Consider the following 19,577-nt stretch of genomic DNA (forward strand, 5'->3'; position numbering starts at 1 on the left):
GCACATGAGCTTGTCATTGGCATTTCCAATTGAGGCCATCCCACGCCGCGTGGCGGTGCGCTGCCAGAGGAAAAATATGGGTGTGGAAGTTATTTGTTCAAATGGCTAATCGCACAGCTGTTTTAGAAACATCTAGCCAGGTCACAATGGGAGAAAATTAATACAGTTGATACAGTATTATCGCTTACAAGAAAATACGGAGAGATGTGATGGTCTGCTGAAATTTAGCGGGTTTTTTTTGATAATTTATGCTCTTGGAATATGTTCTTGGCACACGAGGGTGGCAGCACAGTATCATCGATATTGCTCAGATAATGTGGGGTGGGGGGGGGGGGGGGGGAGATATGTCAAAACTCTCAAGAGGTTGACTGTGTATTCGTGCAGATTACAAGGGCCTTCTCACTCAGTCAGATAAATTACGTCAAAAGCAGAAAAACAAAAGAAATGGGAGCAGGACTAGGCCATTCGGCCCCTCGAGCCAGCTCTGCCAATCGGTAATATCATAGATGATCATCCACCTCAGCTGCCTTTCCCCCCTCACTACCCCCACATCCCTTGGTTTCCCAAGTATACGAAGCTCTGCCGATCCCCAACTTGAATACACTCAAAAAGCGAGCAGTCACAGCCCTCTGGGGCAGAAAGCTCCAGAGATTCCCAGCCTCGGAATAAACAAAAGTTTCCTCATATCAGTTCTAAATGGCCACTCCCTTCTTCGGAGACTGTGACCCTTAGTTCAAGATATTTCAGAGAAGGGAAACGTCCTGCCTGCATCTACCTTTTCAAGTTGTGTTGGAATGTTATGGCGTTTCAACGAGATCAACTCTCCTCCTCAGAAATTCAGGCTGGGGGGCAGCAAGGTGGTGCAAGTGGTTAGCACAGTTGCCTCACGGCGCAGAGGTTCCAGGTTCGATCCCGGCTCTGGGTCACTGACCGTGTGGAGTTTGCACAATTTCCCCGTGTTTGCGTGGGTTTCGCCCCCGCTACCCAAAGATGTGCAGGGTAGGTGGATTGGCGGCGCTAAATTGCCCCTTAATTGGAAAAAACTAATTGGATACACTAAATTTATATTAAAAAAAAGAAAAAAAAATTCAGGCAGGATTGTCCGAGTTTGCTCAATTCCTTATCAGAGATTGATGCTGTCATCCCAGAAACCATTTTAGTGATGACTAAAGATTTCTTAGTGCAGTCATGGAAAGCCTTAGGTGAGGCCATATGTGAAGTACTGTACAATTTTGGTCTCTTTATCCTCCAAGCCAAGTATATTCTTTCTTCAGGTGTGGCCTCGCTAAGGCTTTCCATGATTGCACTTTGCCTTCTTTCATCCCATTGTAATAACTAACATACCATTTGATTTCCTACTTGGATATTGTACCAGCATTTTAACTTCGTGGGCAAGGATGCTTAGATTCTTCTGAACATCAAGATTTCCCATTTTTAAAGAAAGGTTCTCCTTTTCAATTTCTTTCCTACCAAAACTTCTCCGCCATACATTCTTTGAAAATCTCAATATACTACATCCATTGGTTTCCCTTATCTACCCTTAGTTATATCTTGCAAATGCTCTGAACAGATTTGTCAATCACAATTTCCCATTAATAAATTCATGCCAAATCTGCTCAATCACAGGATGAATGCCTATGCACCTTGTTACTGTATCCCTCATACCAGATTCTATCATCCTTCCTACGACTAATGTCAGGCCAACTGGCCTTTAATTCCCTGTTTTCCCTTTCTCTCCTTTCCTGAATTGTGGTGGTATATTTGCTATCCTCCAAATCATGGGAACTGTTCCAGAATCTAAGGAATTCGGAAATGTCAAAACCTTGAAGCACAGTCTCCCACAATTCCAAGGCGTTTTTCTTCCCCCTGAAGATTTTAATAACTATAGTAAATGTAACCTACCTATGACTATTTGTCCCTATTTTCAAGATTCTCCTAAATTGCTTTCTAGGCCATAGTTACCGCACAGAAGCCATTAATGCTGTATCACTAAATTGATATGCAAACTGAATGAATACAAATAATTGAGTTAATTTATTTTACAGCTACACGTCATAGTGACAAAAATATTGGGCAGGAGAAGGCCAGGAGTCCATTAAATCAACTCCTTTAAAATCAGTGTGTGTACCATAATTCTTTAATAGCCTTATCATTGAGAAAATATTTGACTGTGTTCATCCTATGAGACTCATCTCTTGAAACTTTTTAGAATGCGAGTCCTATAAGAGCCATATCTGCCATTTTGTGAAGGATGTGAACACCTGGCTACACGATGCCGCTGCTACCAATTTCTGGCAGATGCACATGAAACAAGGAGATAATATTTTTATAAAATGCATTAATCACGGAGGTCAACAAATTAAAACATGCTGCACAAAAAACGGTTCTATCCAACAGGAAAATGTATGGGAACTCACTCTAGGGAATACACATACTGTGGATGTGTGGAACGCAGTAAGGTGTTATAAGCACAGATGTTACTAATTGTCTGGAACCATTTCCCTTATTAAGTTTTTTAATTCAGTTCCAATCTACGCTGATGAAATCACAGAATGTGCCAGAATCCACTCAAAACGCATTGTGAATGTCAAGACATTCAACAAACAAAAATGTTTACATTCTTCTTCCATTTGCACCGGAGGTGATAAACAGCAACGGATACAGAAACTGTAGATACGCAGCTTATGAACTTTATATGCTGGAGATGCCTCCAGCTATCAGGAATTGAAGAAAATTAAAAAGTTATGAAGAAAATAGAGTTCATTACAAAAGGAGAAGTCAGGTTCTAATAAAATGCGGCAAGGTTAAGAAGAATTCTGAAGAGGAGTCATCTTGGGACTCGAAAGCTTAATTCTGCTTCTCTCCACAGATGCTGTCAGGCCAGAGTTTTTCCAGCACTTTTTCATTCACGATTAAGAAGGGAATGGATCAATTCCCTTCAACGGTGTGGGAGAGCAGGAGACAAGTTAAAATCAGTAATGAAGAACAGAGAATCAGGCAGAGCCCTTCACCACAGGGCAAGTGACTGGAATATGTTAGCAGCAAAGCCACACAACAGACTGCAGGCATTTCTGTGGACACAATGGACTGCGAAGGAGAAGAATGCCTGAAGGCGGGTGGAAGATTTAAAAGATTGGATGCAAATAAAGTCACAAGGAACTGAAGCCCTAACTGCTGAATAGTGATGCTGAAATCAACAACACAAATCATTTCTCCAAAAGGTGGACATCAGCCCTGCCCTGCTGACACAACCATTCAACACCATGGGGAGGCAATTAGCATTCCTTGAAGGCTTCTTAACGCGGTGTGAAAAGCATAGAATCATAGAATTTACAATGCAGAAGGAGCCATTCTGCCCATCGAGTCTGCACCAGGACTTGGAAAGAGCACCCCACTTAAGCCCACACCTCCACCCTATCTCCATAACCCCACCTGACCTTTTTGGACACAAAGGGGCAATTTAGCATGGCCTATCCACCTAACCTGCACATCTTTGGACTGTGGGAGGAAACCGGAGCACTCGGAGGAAACCCACGCAAACACGGGGAGAACATGCAGACTCCGCACAGTGACCCAAGCCGGGAATCGAACCTGGGATCCTGGAGCTGTGAAGCAATAGTGCCGCACCCAAAAACAGTTTGAATATAGTTATAAATCATATGGCTTCTGGTTACATAGGAGGACAGTTCACACGGTGTGCACTGTACAACCCCACTGAAGTTCATTATAGTAAGAAGTTTTACAACACCAGGTTAAAGTCCAACAGGTTTGTTTCGATGTCACTAGCTTTCGGAGCGCTGCTCCTTCCTCAGGTGAATGAAGAGGTATGTTCCAGAAACATATATATAGACAGATTCAAAGATGCCAGACAATGCTTGGAATGCGAGCATTAGCAGGTGATTAAATCTTGACTGATCCGAAAGCTAGTGACATCGAAACAAACCTGTTGGACTTTAACCTGGTGTTGTAAAACTTCTTACTGTGCTCACCCCAGTCCAACGCCGGCATCTCCACATCATGGAAGTTCATTATGTTCTTTGTTAACATTCTACAGATGAACACGTAAAGTTTATGCAACTCTCAATCAGACTATAACGTACTGTGGGATTAAATACACGCAACTCAAAATAGGCATGTCCAATCTATCGTGCCCACATTAAAATCGTGACTAAACTTAAAAACACCTCATCAGCTGTAAAGTGCTTTTGGACATCTTCAGACCATGAAAGGTGCTATGTAAATGCAACTTTTTTTCTCTTTTATCAGTCGTAGCAGTGCATGTAATATGGAGACTGGAGGGATCGCATTATATATATTTTTTAATCTATATCCCATCAACGTATGCATAAATTAGGTTGCCGAGACTGGTGCATCTTGGCACTGTGGTTCAGGAGGGTCTATCTTCTCAGGCAGGTGCCAAAGAATCTCATGGTACGATTCAAAACAAAAGCAGTGGAGCTATCCCTAGAGTCCTAGCCGAAGCCCATGAAAAGATACTGAGCGAGATTCTCTGGCGTATTTCTTGGCGGCGGGAAGCGAACCACACATTGGCTTGACCCTACGCCACTGGAAAACCCATAATGGGCATGCCAGAAGATCCCGCCGGTGTGAACTGCCGGAATTTTTCTCTCTTTCCTGCCACCCAATCTTGGGCAGCACGGTAGCACAGTGGTTAGCACTGTTACTTCACAGCGCCAAAGACCCGGTTCGATCCCCAGCTTGAGTCACTCTGTGCGGAGTCTGCGCGTTCTCTCAGTGTCTGCGTGGGTTCTCTCCGGGTGCTCCGGTTTCCTCCCACAATTCCCAAAAGACGTGCCTGTTGGGTGAATTGGACATTCTGAATTCTCCCTCAGAACAGGCACGACTGGGGATTTTCACAGTAATGTCATTGCAATGTTAATGTAAGCCTACTTGTGACAATAATAAAGATTCTTATTTTTATTCCATGCCCATAAAATTCACACAGGTCAAACCTATGAACATAAGGGCAGTAAGAATGGATTGCCCTGAACTTCACAGCTGGATTTCTGAGGCTAGAGGACCATAGTATAAATCATCCTAGGTTTAGAGAAACTAATCTGAAACACGATCAAATCCAACAGAAATGAGATAACAATCCAAGCACTAAAAACGTCTTCGAAACTTTCAGTAATGGAGCTAACATTCTAATACAGTTAAGAAATCCTTTTGAAATCTGACTGCCAGATTAGTATCCCATCGCAAAGGATTTGTCTTATTCATTCTTGGGCAAGAGCCTCATTTATTGCTCATCGCTAATTGTCCTGGAGTACACAGAGAGAACGGAGTGGCTTGCTGGGCCGATTTAAAACACTGCTTAAGAGTCAACCACAATGGTGCATGACTGGAGTCACAAATAGTGCAGACATCCTTCCCGAACGGATTTCATTCCCCAAAAAGGACACTAATGAACCAGTCTGCTTTTAAATCACAATTTTATGGTGTCAAATTAAATGTCAGTCATGGCTAAGTTGGTAGCACTCTCAGTCACAAGGTTATGGGTTCAAGTGCCACTTCAGGGCACGAGTACAAGCAACAAAGCGGACACACCAGTAGAGTATTGAGGAAGTGCTGAACTGGTGGAGGTGTCATCTTTTGGATGGAGACATTAAATCCAAGCCCTGCTCAGGTAGATGTAATAGACCCCAGGCATTATTTCAAAGTGGAGCCAAGGACCTACTCACCGAGTCCTGGGAATTAATCATCCCTCAATCGGCATCACTAAAACAGATCACCCAGGCCATTCATGACCATTTTAAGTTATGCCAGTGTTTTATTTCTGATCCTATTAAACATAACTCCACAGTGGGATTTGAATGTATTCCTGCATCATTAGTCTAAGCTCTCAGATGACCAATGCACTAATATAACCATTATGCTCTAGAACCCTCTGTATATACACATACATAAAAACACCCCTTCTTCAAATCCTAAACATACCGACTCCTTATTAGGACACCATGGGGAAAGGTGTCCTATAGATATTACCTATAGGTGTCCTATAGATATTACTCATGTGCAACTAGTCTTCTGCAAGCAGTAAATGCTATTCCTCGAGGGCATCACCTTCACGCCTGGTGCTGTCAGCAAAGACAACCCAATGGTAGCACTAGACAAACTATGCTCTTGCCAATGCAGGTGCATTTAGATCTGCTTTGGCTCTGACTGCCACCAGACCATCCAGGCTAATCCAGCAACATCTGCAACAGACACAATCTAGATTGTTCACCTTATCCCAAACTGGATCGGTGTGGATTAGCTCGCTGCCACAACAACCCACATCCAAATGGCAGTTCACGGGAGTAGCTATCAAACAAAATCAAATGCAAGGAGATATGAGGGCGGGAAGCGCAACATTGCTCAGTGGAGGAATTCCAAGTTTCGGACCGAGGTAGTTGGTGACATGGTGGTCAGAGGGGAATCAGGGCGAGTCACATCAACAAAGGGCTCGGACAAGGTGACAGCGAGGAGAGGGGGAGGCCATGCAGAAGGATCTCAATCCCCTGGGGAAACTTTCCTGCCAATTGCCTTTCATGCCGTGGATTTCAATGTGTCACACTGTGTTGCAATTACCAGCTGTGCCAATATCAGAGCACCATCAGATAACTTGAAAGTCAACTGGATAATGAGCCTAATCTGCCTTCTCATTTCTATCCCAGTCGTTAGTCACAAGGTGCAACTAGGAACTTCGCAAAAGTTCCAGTCGAAACGTCCTAATGAGTTAACCCGAAGAGTCCCTGAATAAAATAGGTGCAGCTCCTTATTCTAACAGCTTGCCAAGAAGACAAAAAAAACACACAGCAAGTTTCATTAAAACCAAACCAAAGCACCCAAGTCCGAATAAGTCGCACAGAGAGAGGGTCAATGACATTAATGTCGAGAGTGCAACCAGTGTGGACAGTCAATCCTGCCCCAGGGGGAGGGGAATAAACGTTCGCTCGAAACAGTTTAGGTGGAAGGTTAACCCGTCTCTTATTGCTGGCTGGCTGTCACTGCAAGGGGGATTTGGGGATTTTAGGGGGAAATTGGGAGGTTTCGGGGGAGGTTGGGAGATTTGGGGGGGATTGGGAGCACGGTAGCACAGCGCCAGGGTCCAGGTTCGATTCCTCGCTGGGTCACTATCTGTGCGGAGTCTGCACGTTCTCCCCGTGTCTGCGTGGGTTTCCTCCAGGTGCTCCGGTTTCCTCCCACAGTCCAAAGACGTGTGGGTTAGGTGGATTGGCCGTGCTAAATTGTCCTTAGTGTCCAAAAAGGTTGGGAGGGGGTATTTGGTTACGGGGATAGGGTGGAAGTGAGGGCTTAAGTGGATCGGTGCAGACTCGATGGGCTGAATGGCCTCCTTCTGCACTGTATGCATGGTCTATGTGGGGGGATTGGGAGATTCGGGGGGGGGGCATTTGGGCGATTCGGGGGGCATTTGGGGGGAAATTAGGGGATTTTGGGGGGTTGGGGTATTTAGGGCGTGGTTGGGGGGGGGGGGTGAACTTAAAAGCACTTTGGTCAACTCTTACCCGGGTGAGACATCTGCACCACCTCGTTGGCCGGGGTGGGGTAGTTGAAGATGACCGCCGCGTTCGCCCCTTGGCCGGCGGCGTTCTGGATCTTCTCGGAGAAAGTGCAGCCGTTGCCCCTCTCGATCAGCGCCACCCAGGGCTGCTGGGGCTGGGGTCGGAAGTAAGAGAGCTCCGGGTTGCAGCCGAAAGGCCGGGGGGACTGCGGGATGCCGACCAGCCCCTGGACACCCTCCAGCGGCGAGTCCTGGCCGTAGATGCCGCTCTCGCTCCTCTGCCACACCGTCTGGTTGGTGCCCGGGTCGCTGAAGCTCACGTTGATGTAAGCGGTCCAGAAGGTGGTGACCAGCGAGCAGTACCCACACAGCAGCTGCCCAGCGCTGAGCCACACCATCCCGGGGCAGCCCCGCAGCAAGCTCACCATCGCTTCTCCCTTACAGAGCAATAACAAAATAAAAAATAAACAGTCTCAAGCTGCACACGCCGAGAGCAAACTCAACCAAGCCAACTCTCTCTTTCCCCCAGCCGGACAAAGTTAAAGATCCTCAGAGGCTGGTGAAGCTGCCCAGGTGAGAGCTCACACTCACTCCAACAGTGCTCAATCTCCGCCTCCGGCTCATAATCCCCACCCTCCGCACGAAGCATTTAAAAGGGGAATGTACCTCCCGCCTCCACCCCCAGCACTTCTCCCCTTCGCACCAGTTTCGACCTCGGAATTACCATACGCTGCACGGAAACAGGAACAGTAACTTGAAGAGTGTGTGTGGCAATGCACGGCTTCAGTGTGGCTCATCAGAGAGACGCTGCCCAAGGTTCTTTTTGTTAATCTTGCCTCCTCCTCTCCTCGCTGTCACCTTGTCCACCAGGACAAACACAAGAATACCAAATTTCAAACGCTCACAACCTTTCATACGAATAAAAGGGTGTTTGTTCCCCTGCAGTAAAAACTGTCCCTGATTGTATGAAACGTTGTATAAAACGTCGGTTAGGCTGCAGCTGGAGTATTGCGCTCAGTTCTGGAATCCACATTACAGGAGGGATGCGACAGCGCTGGCAAGTGTGCAGAGGAGATTTACCAGGATGTTGCCAGGGCTGGAGCTTGTGAAATATGTAGCGAGGCTGGATAGACTTGGATTGTTTCCCTTGGAGCAGAGGAGACTGAGGAGGGAAATGACTGAGATGCATAAAACTATGAGGGACATGGATAGGGTAGACAGGAAGAAACCTTTCCTCTTTGTGGAGGGCTCAATGACCAGGGGGCATAGATTTAAGGAAAGGGGCAGGAGGTTTAGAGGGGGCGTGAGGAAAAACCTTCTTCCCCAGAGGGGGGTGGGAGTCTGGAACACGCTGCCTGAAAGGGTGGTGGAGGCAGAGACCCCCATAACATTTAAGAGGTATTTAGTTGTGCACTTGCGATCCCCAAGGCATACAAGGCTGGAAAATGGGGTTAGAATGGTCAGGTGGTTGTTTCTGACCGGTGCAGATGTGATGGGCCGAATTGCCTTTTCTGTGCTGTAGATCACTATGACTCTGTTTATTGATATTTTTACACGTCTCCTGATTAGTACAAGACAAAAGGTTACCTCCTTTTAGCAACATTCATAGAAATGGGTGTCTCTGTGTCTATATTGATCTCATTGTTATTGGCAAAATTGTCATTGCCCTGATGACTGTGCAGTTCTAATCATCTCTTCCTCCTATGTTATATTCATGCCCTTATCTTGACTGCTTTTAGATACATTCTCACATTGCTTTCTACCTCTTTCATTTATAACACAAAGCCTTTATGTCAAACAAGTTTTTTTTTATCTGATTGACTTTCTTTTGAATGTCCTGTGTCTGCCTCAATTCACGGATTATCTCGTCTCCTTTCAACTCACGCAGGTCACATTTGACTTTGGGTTCCCCTTTCAATCTTTTATTTAATCCCCCCTTTGTTGCCCCGAAGTCTCCAGTTGATAGATTAGGAGAAGACAGGTTTAATTCCCCTGTAATTTTGTTCAAAACTTAAAACTAATTTTGTCGTGACTTCCTCAGTGAAACACATGACGATGCAGTTGCAAAGTGAGGAAACAAATCCTCGGTTTTGGAGATTTGATATGAGTTTGGCTGGGATTATGGTGTTGTAGTCAATAAACAGGAGTCTGATGTAGGAGTCCTTGTTGTCGAGATGCCCCAGGGATGAGTGTAGGGCCAGGGAGATGGCATCCGATGTGGACCGGTTGTGGCGATATGCGAATTGCGTACCATTGCCAGTACTGTAATTACGGCCTGCATTTTCTTACCTTGACTAACTGTTCCCAGCAGCCTCCATCACACCTGCTCCTTCCCACTTCATTCCTCCGAGCCCCTGCTCCCACCCTCTGCTTGGATCCCTCTTCCAAACCTCACTTCGCCTGATCAGACTCCACACTCGCCTCCCCCTTCACTTCTCAAACATGGCACTGCTGGGCTCGCAGACTGCTAGACAATCCGACCTCTAAGGCCACACGGGAACGCAAGTCTTGCCCTGATATAATTAACAGCCAACCGAGCACACAATGGCTGCAGGACTGCTGGTTTTATTGTGGATGGGCTGACAATCAACCTTTTAGTCGGGGGGTAATAGGGAGTGTGAGGAACATAGCACCTGTTCTGTCATATGTTCCACACCTTCAACCCACGCACGCCCACATTATGTTGGAGTTGGATTTTGTTATGACAAGATACACCAGTTTGCTGCCTCCGGAACATTCCTGAGCCGTGCAGCAATATGGGAACATGATGAAAGTGTCTTGTCACTGGTTTGCATGATTCATCTCTACTTGTATCCTTGTAATTTTGTGACTTATGTTGAAGGATATAAACATATGATCAGGCAGCACTCACCCCACAACCTTCACAATTGCACAGTGAGTATGAGGTACGAAGCAGGGGTGGAATCAGCCTATGTTATAGAGGGGGCAGTTGGTAGCCTTAGTGATGGTGGTCGTGACTAGCAGTATAGTTTCGTTCTGGAATCACAAGAATGCCAGTGAAAAAGAATTGCCTTTGCATTGGTAAATCTAGAACCATCATCTCCAGTATTTAATCGTGTTTTTCATACATTGATCCGGCTCAAAGTAAACTTGCTACAAAAGATTTATTTGAAGAGCTGAGTCTGTATACTCACTGCATGAGAACTAGCACTAGCTGTAATCCAGTCAGCCCTGGAGCTGTGAAGCAACAGTGCTACCTGTATATTACCTCTTTGGTAATATATCATTACTGTTTGCTTCTCAATCCAGAATAGTCTGCTGGTGTGATTATAAATAAACCACCAATCTCCAACTTGAAGCAAGACTGATTTATTGAATAACGATTGATTAATATTGAGTTTGCACACTCCACAGAACTATAATCAGTAATCAAGTAACCAAATTAAAGTAATAACTAATTTAAACTGCACGTGCTGCCTTAACTACGCTGTGATCTATCTCTCTTACACTCTACTGTCCAGGAACTCCTGGGTTCGAAGTACCCAAGATCCTTTAAGTTCTCATATTTATAGTGGGAACTAGTGGTGCCCTCTAGTGGTAGTGTTACACTGCGATGTAATAATTAACCCTTTACTTGTCGACATATATACATATCATTGCACTACCCACCATGTGTTGTATGCAACGGGTGCAGCTTTACTTTTGAGTTACAATAAATGCAGTTTAACCCTTACCTTCATGTCTCCTGTATCACTATGATATCAAACAAGGGGGGGTTAACAGAAGTGGAGGAGGCAGCCAAGAAACTGCAGAATGAGCTGAAAAAAACCATGTAAGTCGGCCAAACAACGGTCAAGCAGATAAAATTGAATGCCGACAAGTGTGAAGTGTTACACATAATGAAGAGAAAGCCATCACGTGAATGTTATTGAAATAGCTAAGGAGAAGGCTGAAAGAGACTATGGAATCATGGCAGACTCAGCGCTCCACTTGTCCAGTCACTGCACGATGGCAATCAACAAAGCCAGCAGTAGTTTGAGCTTCATTGCCAGAACATTGGAATCGAAGTATAGTACGATGACCAGACTGTGCATTGAATATCACATCTAACTCTGGCCACTGAGACAGCAAGGGAGACACTCAGTTTTGAGAGACGGAGCAGAGTGGAGCCATGAGGTTGATTTCGGGTGTCAAATTTACTGCTTCACGTTAGTTGGACAAGCTCAGTGTTTGAGTTCACTAAGATTCCTCAGTCTCATTCCACTTCATGTTTGGTTATTTCAACACCATTCACGGTGCACTTGTGCTAATTATTTTTATACCTTACGTGCAGGACTTTGCACTTGTCTCATCAAAGTTTGTCTGCCAGCATATTTTGTACAACACACTCTAATTTCTTAGCTGCTTCCTTCACTCTCACAACTCCACTCCACATTTTGGTATCATGCCAGGTTAACCATACTGTTGCATTGTCACAGAGTATTAGACAGAGCCTCAGAATTCTCTTGGTAATAAATCAAATTTAGCCCAGAGAAGTGGGCTGCATTTTATATTAAATGTGTGTGTCAGTGTTGGCGTTGATGCACTGTCCAGTTCTATTTATTTAGCTGAATGTTTGCATTGTGATCGACCATACATACACTGCTGTGCTTTGTGCCACAGATTTAACACACACAATTCAGCATTGCCAGAACTCATAATTCACTTGTGAGTCCCACAGTTTGAAGGCGCTTTGTAAATGCTTGGAATATACCCAGGACATTTCAGAGTAGACTTTAATTGTTTCAAAATGAATTGCTAGAGTTGGCAACACGGAAAAGTCAATTTTAATGTTTTCCCACCAGCCTTTAGAATCCATAGAAGGAGGGCATTCGGCCCATCGAGTCTGTACTAACCCTTCGAAACAGCACCCCATCCAGCAACCCCCCCCCCGGTCTATCCCGGCAACTGCGCCTAACTTGTTTTATTCGTGCATGGGATAGAACAAAGAACATTACAGCACAGGAGCAGGCCCTTCGGCCCACCAAGACTGTGCCGATCCAGATTCCTTGATTAGACCAACTATTTATTTGCCAAACGATCTGCATCCCGCCCATTCTTGTTTCTATCAAGACACGTCTTCAATATTGCTTTCATGCCTGCTTCCACCACCTCCACAGACGAAGCTTACCAGGCACCCACCACCCTCTGCGTGAAAACCTTTTCCCGCACATCTCCCCTAAGCTTTCCCCCTCTCACCTTGACCTGTGTCCCCTTGTAATTGAGTCTTCCACCCTGGGAAAAAGCTTCTGACTATTTATTCTGTCTGTACCTCTCGTAATTTTGCAGCATTCAATCAGGTCTCCCCTCAGCCTCCGCCTTTCCAACGAAAACAATGTGCACATCGTTGGATGGGCCAGCACTTATTGCCTATCTGTGAGTGGGTTGCTGGATTATTTCAGAGAACATTTAAGAGTCAACCACATTGCTGTGGATCTGCAGCTACATGTCGGCCTGACCAGGTAAGGATGGTATATTTCCTTCCCTAAAAGGCATTATTAGTGAACCAGATGGATTTATATGATAATCAACAATGTTTTCATGGTCATTATCATAGATTTCATAGAATTTACAGTGCAGAAGGTGGCCATTCGGCCCATCGAATCTGTACCGGCTCTTGGAAAGAGCAGCCTACCCAAGGTCAACACCTCCCCCCTATCCCCATAACCCAGTAACCCCACCCAACACAAAGGGCAATTTTGGACACTAAGGGCAATTTAACATGGCCAATCCACCTAACCTGCACATCTTTGGACTGTGGGAGGAAACCGGAGCACCCGGAGGAAACCCATGCACACACGGGGAGAACGTGCAGACTCCGCACAGACCGTGACCCAAGCCAGGAATCGAACCTGGGACCCTGGAGCTGTGAAGCAATTGTGCTAACCACTATGCTACCGTGCTGCCCTTAAACAAAAAGAGAAGCTTTTAAACAAAAAGGGAATTAATAGATTTTAATTCCATCTGCACATCTTTGGGCACTAAGGGGCAATTTAGCATGGCCAATCAACCTAACCTGCACATCTTTGGACTGTGGGAGGAAATCGGAGCACCCGGAGAAAACCCACATAAATATGGGAAGAAGGTGCAAAATCCACACAGGTACCCAAGGTCGGAATCGAACCCGGGTCCCTGATGCTATGAGGCAGCAGTGCTAACCACTGTGCCACCATGCTGGGTGATGTCCAGTAATTAAACAGTGCAGAGCAGTGGTTTCCAAAGTGGGGGTTGTGACTTGTGGGTGGGTCGCTGGTGTTGAAACATTGGCTGCCAAAAATGATATCCAAAGATCGGCTGATTTTCTTTCCCCCTCATTTTCTCTCTGGGTAAATATTTGCTGCCCTAAACTGATCCTGCTCAAAGAAAACATGAAATGAAAATCGCTTATTGTCACAAGTAGGCTTCAAATGAAGTGAAAAGCCCCTCGTCGCCACATTCCGGCGCCTGTTCGGGGAGGCTGGTACAGGAATCGAACCGTGCTGCTGGCCTGCCTTGGTCTGCTTTAAAAGCCAGCGATTTAGCCCAGTGTGCTAAACCAGCCCCTGCACATGCACATTCATGAGGTCAAATTTAATACCTAGCCAATATACAATACATGATGCAATCTAATATCTGGAATGGCTGAGGGATCAACAGTGGTGAAGCGTTATATATAGGTCTGTTCTGTTTATAGCGTGCATTTTGTAGAAGGCAGCATTACAATAAGGACCTCTTTGACAATGACATAGCCAGTATGAGGTCTTTTGATGTGGAGGAAAAGCTTAGCACTGCCTCATACAATTTAAGTTACGTGCACTTTATGAAAGGAGAAAAGTAAGGATTGGGAGAAGATGTAAATTCACAAGTACAGTGAATCCCGTTGAGATTGCGAGTGAAGCAGCAGTACGACAGCTTGCCTGGTCAGTGGACTCTGCCTGTGTCTCCAATTTCCTGCTGTGAAGACAGCTACGGCTTCGGAGTTTGATGAGTATCGTCCCGATCTCACAATCTAACCCATTAATGTTTTTCCCGTCTGCACTGAAGCATTTTGCTGTTGAATCAATTACAAAATGAGATGACGTCTGAAAAACGTGGATGGCTGACACACATTAAATGAGTGCATTGTCTGATTTCGGACATTTATTTTTGAACTCGTATGTTGAAGAGGGCTAAGATTTATTTCATTTCTTTAAAGCTGAAGTCACATATCTATATTGATACAGCGCTACCAGATCAGTGAATGTGTTCAGCTAGGTGGGATGGCACAATCCTCAGATTGGTTCACCAACCTTTTGGCACTTTGGACCCAGATGTTACATCTCGGGTTTGAGTTGGAAACGTCCGATTGGACAAAACCAGCGATTTCGGTGTCAGGGATGTAAAACTGTTTGGCGGTAAGTGCAATTTGCAATATACAAGGTGGAATTATTTTGTTGCCATGCAACGTCGTGGCTTTGAGTATGCAGAACTGAATGCAATTTACCGTCATAACTGAGGAAGATCAATTATATCAATTTTAAATGCATCAATGTGAGGGCAGGCTCACCTTAGAATCATAGAATTCACAGTGCAGAAGGAGGCCAATTGGCCCATCCGGTCTGCACCAGCCCTTGGAAAGAGCACCCAACTTAATCCCATGCCTCCATCCTATCCCCATAACCCAGCAACCCCACCTAACCTTTTGAATACTAAGGGGCAATTTAGCGTGTCCAATCCACCTAAACTGCACATCTTTGGACTGTGGGAGGAAACCCATGCAGACACGGGGGGAACGTCACAGGCAGTCACCCGGAGCTGGAATTGAACAGGGACCCTGGAACTGTGAGGTAGCAGTGCTAACCACTGTGCCACCGTGTCACCTAAGCAATATGTGAATATGATGTGGGTCGCGAGGCCCAACTGGCAAAAGTGGGTCGCTGGGAAAATCATTGATGTAGAGTGTGCATTACAGTGCCACTGCCTACAACAGCCTACCATTTTGGGTCTTCTCATAGCAGCTTCCTTCTAAGTATGAGCTAGCTCTTGGGTTTCCTTCTGAGTGTGGCCAGTGGTCCCTCCCACTAAGGGGCACTAGGGCAAGACTCAAATTTGATTCAGTCAACATGATTTGAGGAATCAAAACAATCTGGAAACAGAAGTTGGATTGTGTAATTGCTGAAACTCAACCAAGAGAAATTCTCCAGCAGCTAGTCCTCATTCCTGCTCCACTGCCAGTAACAACTGACGGGCACATCAATAACACATCCCGTGTAACACAGGTATTGTGTGGGAGGGAACCGCATCAATCTGCCCAAATGCAAGATCCCACAAAGATATGCAACCTGATTAATGTTTCACTGGACACAGTAAGAAGTTTTACACCACCAGGTTAAAGTCCAACAGGTTTGTTTTGAATCACTAGCTTTCGGAGCGCTGCCCCTTCCTCAGGTGAATGAAGAGGTGGCTTCCAGAAACATTTTTATAGACAAAGTCAAAGATACAACACGATAATTTGAATGCGAGTCTTTGCAGGTAACTAAGTCTTCACAGATCCAGAGAGAGGGGTAATCACAGGTTACCTGGACCTGTAAAGACTTAATTACCTGCAAAGACTCGCATTCAAAGTATCATCTTGCATCTTTGCCTATATAAATGTTTCTGGAACCCACCTCTTCATTCACCTGAGGAAGGGGCAGCACACAACACTTAACTACACTGATGGCTATATACACACAGCATTCCATCAAGTGAGCCCTTGGTTCCCAACTACTTACGGTCACTAAATTCTGAGATGCCCCTTGTTCCCGAACAACATCCAATATTATATAACTCGAGGAACTAAATCCAGCAGATAGATACCAGGCACAGGTTATGTGCCACATTTGGGAAAACCGTCTGGAATCTGCTCGGTTTGAGTTTTGGATCTTAACCGACGGCCTGTTTGGCAATAACACATTTTCGGGAGACTGTTTCTGCAGCGGGGTGTGGGTGTGATGGTGGCCGCTACTGTTTCCTTTCTCAAATTATTGTGTTGTGGATTTATCATTATTTCCCTTTGATGTTATCCACTCTGTGGAGTTGGCTTTTAGCACATTCATGTCAATTTCCTTATGTCTCCACTTTGAAATTGCCTCTTCTATATCCCATTGTTTTCCTCGAGACACCTAGGTAAACACTTGCTTTTCTCACTGAAATGCTAATTGGGATCTCAAAATCTCTCCAGACAGCTGTCCTGAACAACTCCCTATTTTATTTTATCCCTATTTCATGTTTTAAAATTCTTAACAAATGGCACCCAGATATAATAGGAGGATGAATGCCATCATGGAAGATGACACAAATCTCCCAGATGCTGAAAGATATGGGGGGTGATTCTCCGATATGGAGGCCAAGTGTTCGCGCCGTCGTGAACGCCGTCGCGTTTCACGATGGCGCAAACAGGACCCGGACACGACCTATTCTGGCCCCCACAGGGGGCCAGCACGGTGCTGGAGTGGTTCATGCCGCTCCAGCGTCCTTACGCGGCGGCAAATGGGCGCCGCGCCAACCCGCGCATGTGCAGTTGGGGCTGCCCAATCCTGCGCATGCGCGGGGAACGTCTTACGCATGCTGGCCCCTCACCAACATGGTGCCTGGGGGGGAGAGGCCGGCCCGCCGATCGGTGGGCCCCGATTGCGGGTCAGACCTCATCGGAGGCCACCCCGGTGTAGGAGCCCCCCCCCCCACAGGCCGCCCCCACTCCCCCCCCCCCGCCCCCCAGCGTTCTCACAGAGTTGCCGCTGGCAGCGACCAGGGGTGGACGGCGCCGGTGGGAACTTTTCATGCTGTAGCGGCTGCTCGGCCCATCAGGCCGGAGAATGGCCGCTCGCTGGTTCTCCGAGCGGCCCGGTGCGAATCGCGCGCCGCTGGTTTCCGGGGGGTGGGAGAATCTCTTGTGGGGGTCGGGCCGGCGTGGCGCGATTCGCGCGGTGCCCCAGCGATTCTCCCACCCAGCGTTGAGGGGGGGGGGGAGAATAACGCCCACTGTATGGTTTCCCGTCGGCTTCTACAGAAGGAAGCATTTCCCATCCCCTTCCCGCACGACAGACTTAGTCCCAGAAGGGAGAATTGCACCGCTAAGATCAGGGGCAAAATTCTCCGGAAACGGCGCGATGTCCGCCGACTGGCGCCCAAAACGGCGCCAATCAGACGGGCATCGCGCCGCCCCAAAGGTGCGGTATACTCCGCACCTTTGGGGGCCGAGCCCCAACATTGAGGGGCTAGGCCGACGCCGGAGGAATTTCCGCCCCGCCAGCTGGCGGAAACGGCCTTTGTTGCCCCGCCAGCTGGCGCGGAAATGACATCTCCGGGCGGCGCATGCGCGGGAGCGTCAGCGGCCGCTGACAGTTTCCCACGCATGCGCAGTGGAGGGAGTCTCTTCCGCCTCCGCCATGGTGGAGACCGTGGCGGAGGCGGAAGGGAAAGAGTGCCCCCATGGCACAGGCCCGCCTGCGGATCGGTGGGCCCCGATCGCGGGCCAGGCCACTGTGGGGGCACCCCCTGGGGTCAGATCGCCCCACGCCCTCCCCAAGGACCCCGGAGCCCGCCCGCGCCGCCTTGTCCCGCCGGTAAGGTAGGTGATTTAATTTACGCCGGCGGGACAGGCAATTTATCGGCGGGACTTCGGCCCATCCGGGCCAGAGAATCGAGCGGGGGGGCCCGCCAACCGGCGCAGCGCGATTCCCGCCCCCGCCGAATATCCGGTGCCGGAGACTTCGGCAACCGGCGGGGGCGGGATTCATGCCAGCCCCCGGCGATTCTCCGACCCGGCTGGGGTCGGAGAATGTCGCCCCAGATCTGTGTCCGTGCTTTCAATTGGGGTACACGCATAGAATCGGAAGACAGCATCGGGAAGGAACAAATAATATGAAATAACTTCTCTCTATTAAAGGAAAATAAAAATATTAGAGAGTAAAAAATTGAAACAAGAAATGTTTACATTAAATTTCTGGGGCGTCATTCTCCGCCGGCGGGAGTCTCCGTTTTGCCGGCGCCCGGGGGTTTCCCGACGGCGTGGGGCTGCCCCACAATGGGAAACCCCATTGACTGGCCGGTGTTACGGAGACTCCCGCCGGCCGGTCGGGGCAGAAATGTGGCGGGGCGGGTAGGAGAATTTCGCCCCAGGTTCCCTCTCTTCAATTTTATGATTTTTAAAAATAATTTTATAATTCTTCTATCCCTCTCCTTTCTGGCTTTACTTGCTCAACCTTTTCTTATTGGTTTCTTTCCAATTTACTCCATCCCTTTACTGTGCAATTTGTTCATCCCACTATTCTTCACTGGCATATTCCCCTCTCTCTCTATTTTCTATCCCTCCTGTCCACCCTCCCTGTTATTTCTATCTTCTTTCGATATCTCCCATGTTCTTTGATGCTTATTTCCCCTCCAACTCTGCTGTACAATTGCCGTTCCTCCCTCTGTTCTTTGCCAATTATGCCACCTTTCCATTGTTTCCTTCCTCTCCTCTTCTTGCCCGCTCTGCAATTCCAATCATTTCACATATTCAATGTAAAAGACATCGTCCTGCAGGAGGAACACAGTAGGAAGGAAGGAGGGACGTGCATTTATAAAGCATTATCTCAACTGCACTTAGGAGAATGAGAGATAGTTTTATTACCCAGTAATCTCTATTTACAGTTCAGTTATTTGTTTAATGTTCAGCAAATCACATTTCACAGCCACATAACAGGAAGGTTGGTGCCACGTTCTGGCGTTGGGATGAGATTCTGACCTTATATATTTGCGCCAGACGGCGTGAGCTTGACCGGAAGATCCGGCTGGCGGGAACAGCCAGAAAATTGCGCTCATTATCCAGATTCACCCGTCACGAAACAACCTTTGCTAAAGTTCTTATTCATGCCTTTGCTACCTCTAGACTTGACAATTCCAATATACTCCTGGCAGATCTCCCACATTTGCCCTCCATACACTTGAGGGTATCCAAAACTCAACTGCCCGAGTCCCACGTTCCTATCATCCCCGTGCTGACCTGTATTGGCTACTGGTTAAGAAATGTCTTGATTTTCAAATCCTCATCCCTGTTTTCAAATCCCTG

General features: G+C 47.0%; 1 protein-coding gene across 3 annotated transcripts in view; it reads right to left on the reverse strand.

Moving 5' to 3' along the window:
- Positions 1-19,577, reverse strand: part of LOC140421288 (E3 ubiquitin-protein ligase RNF128-like) — a 144,524-nt gene that overhangs the window by 93,230 nt on the left and 31,717 nt on the right. Inside the window, exon 1 of one of the 3 annotated variants that reach the window (XM_072505893.1) lies at positions 7,530-8,163. The exons of 1 other annotated variant lie outside the window; for it this stretch is intronic. In XM_072505893.1, coding sequence (XP_072361994.1) covers positions 7,530-7,953 — 424 coding nt within the window. In that variant the 5' untranslated portion in view covers positions 7,954-8,163. Of the gene's footprint in view, positions 1-7,529; positions 8,164-19,577 lie in introns of those variants that run through there. One more of the 3 variants, XM_072505891.1, reaches the window with a different exon arrangement.

This window comes from Scyliorhinus torazame, chromosome 5 (genome assembly GCF_047496885.1).
Source record: "Scyliorhinus torazame isolate Kashiwa2021f chromosome 5, sScyTor2.1, whole genome shotgun sequence".
Taxonomy (NCBI): Eukaryota; Metazoa; Chordata; class Chondrichthyes; order Carcharhiniformes; family Scyliorhinidae; genus Scyliorhinus; species Scyliorhinus torazame.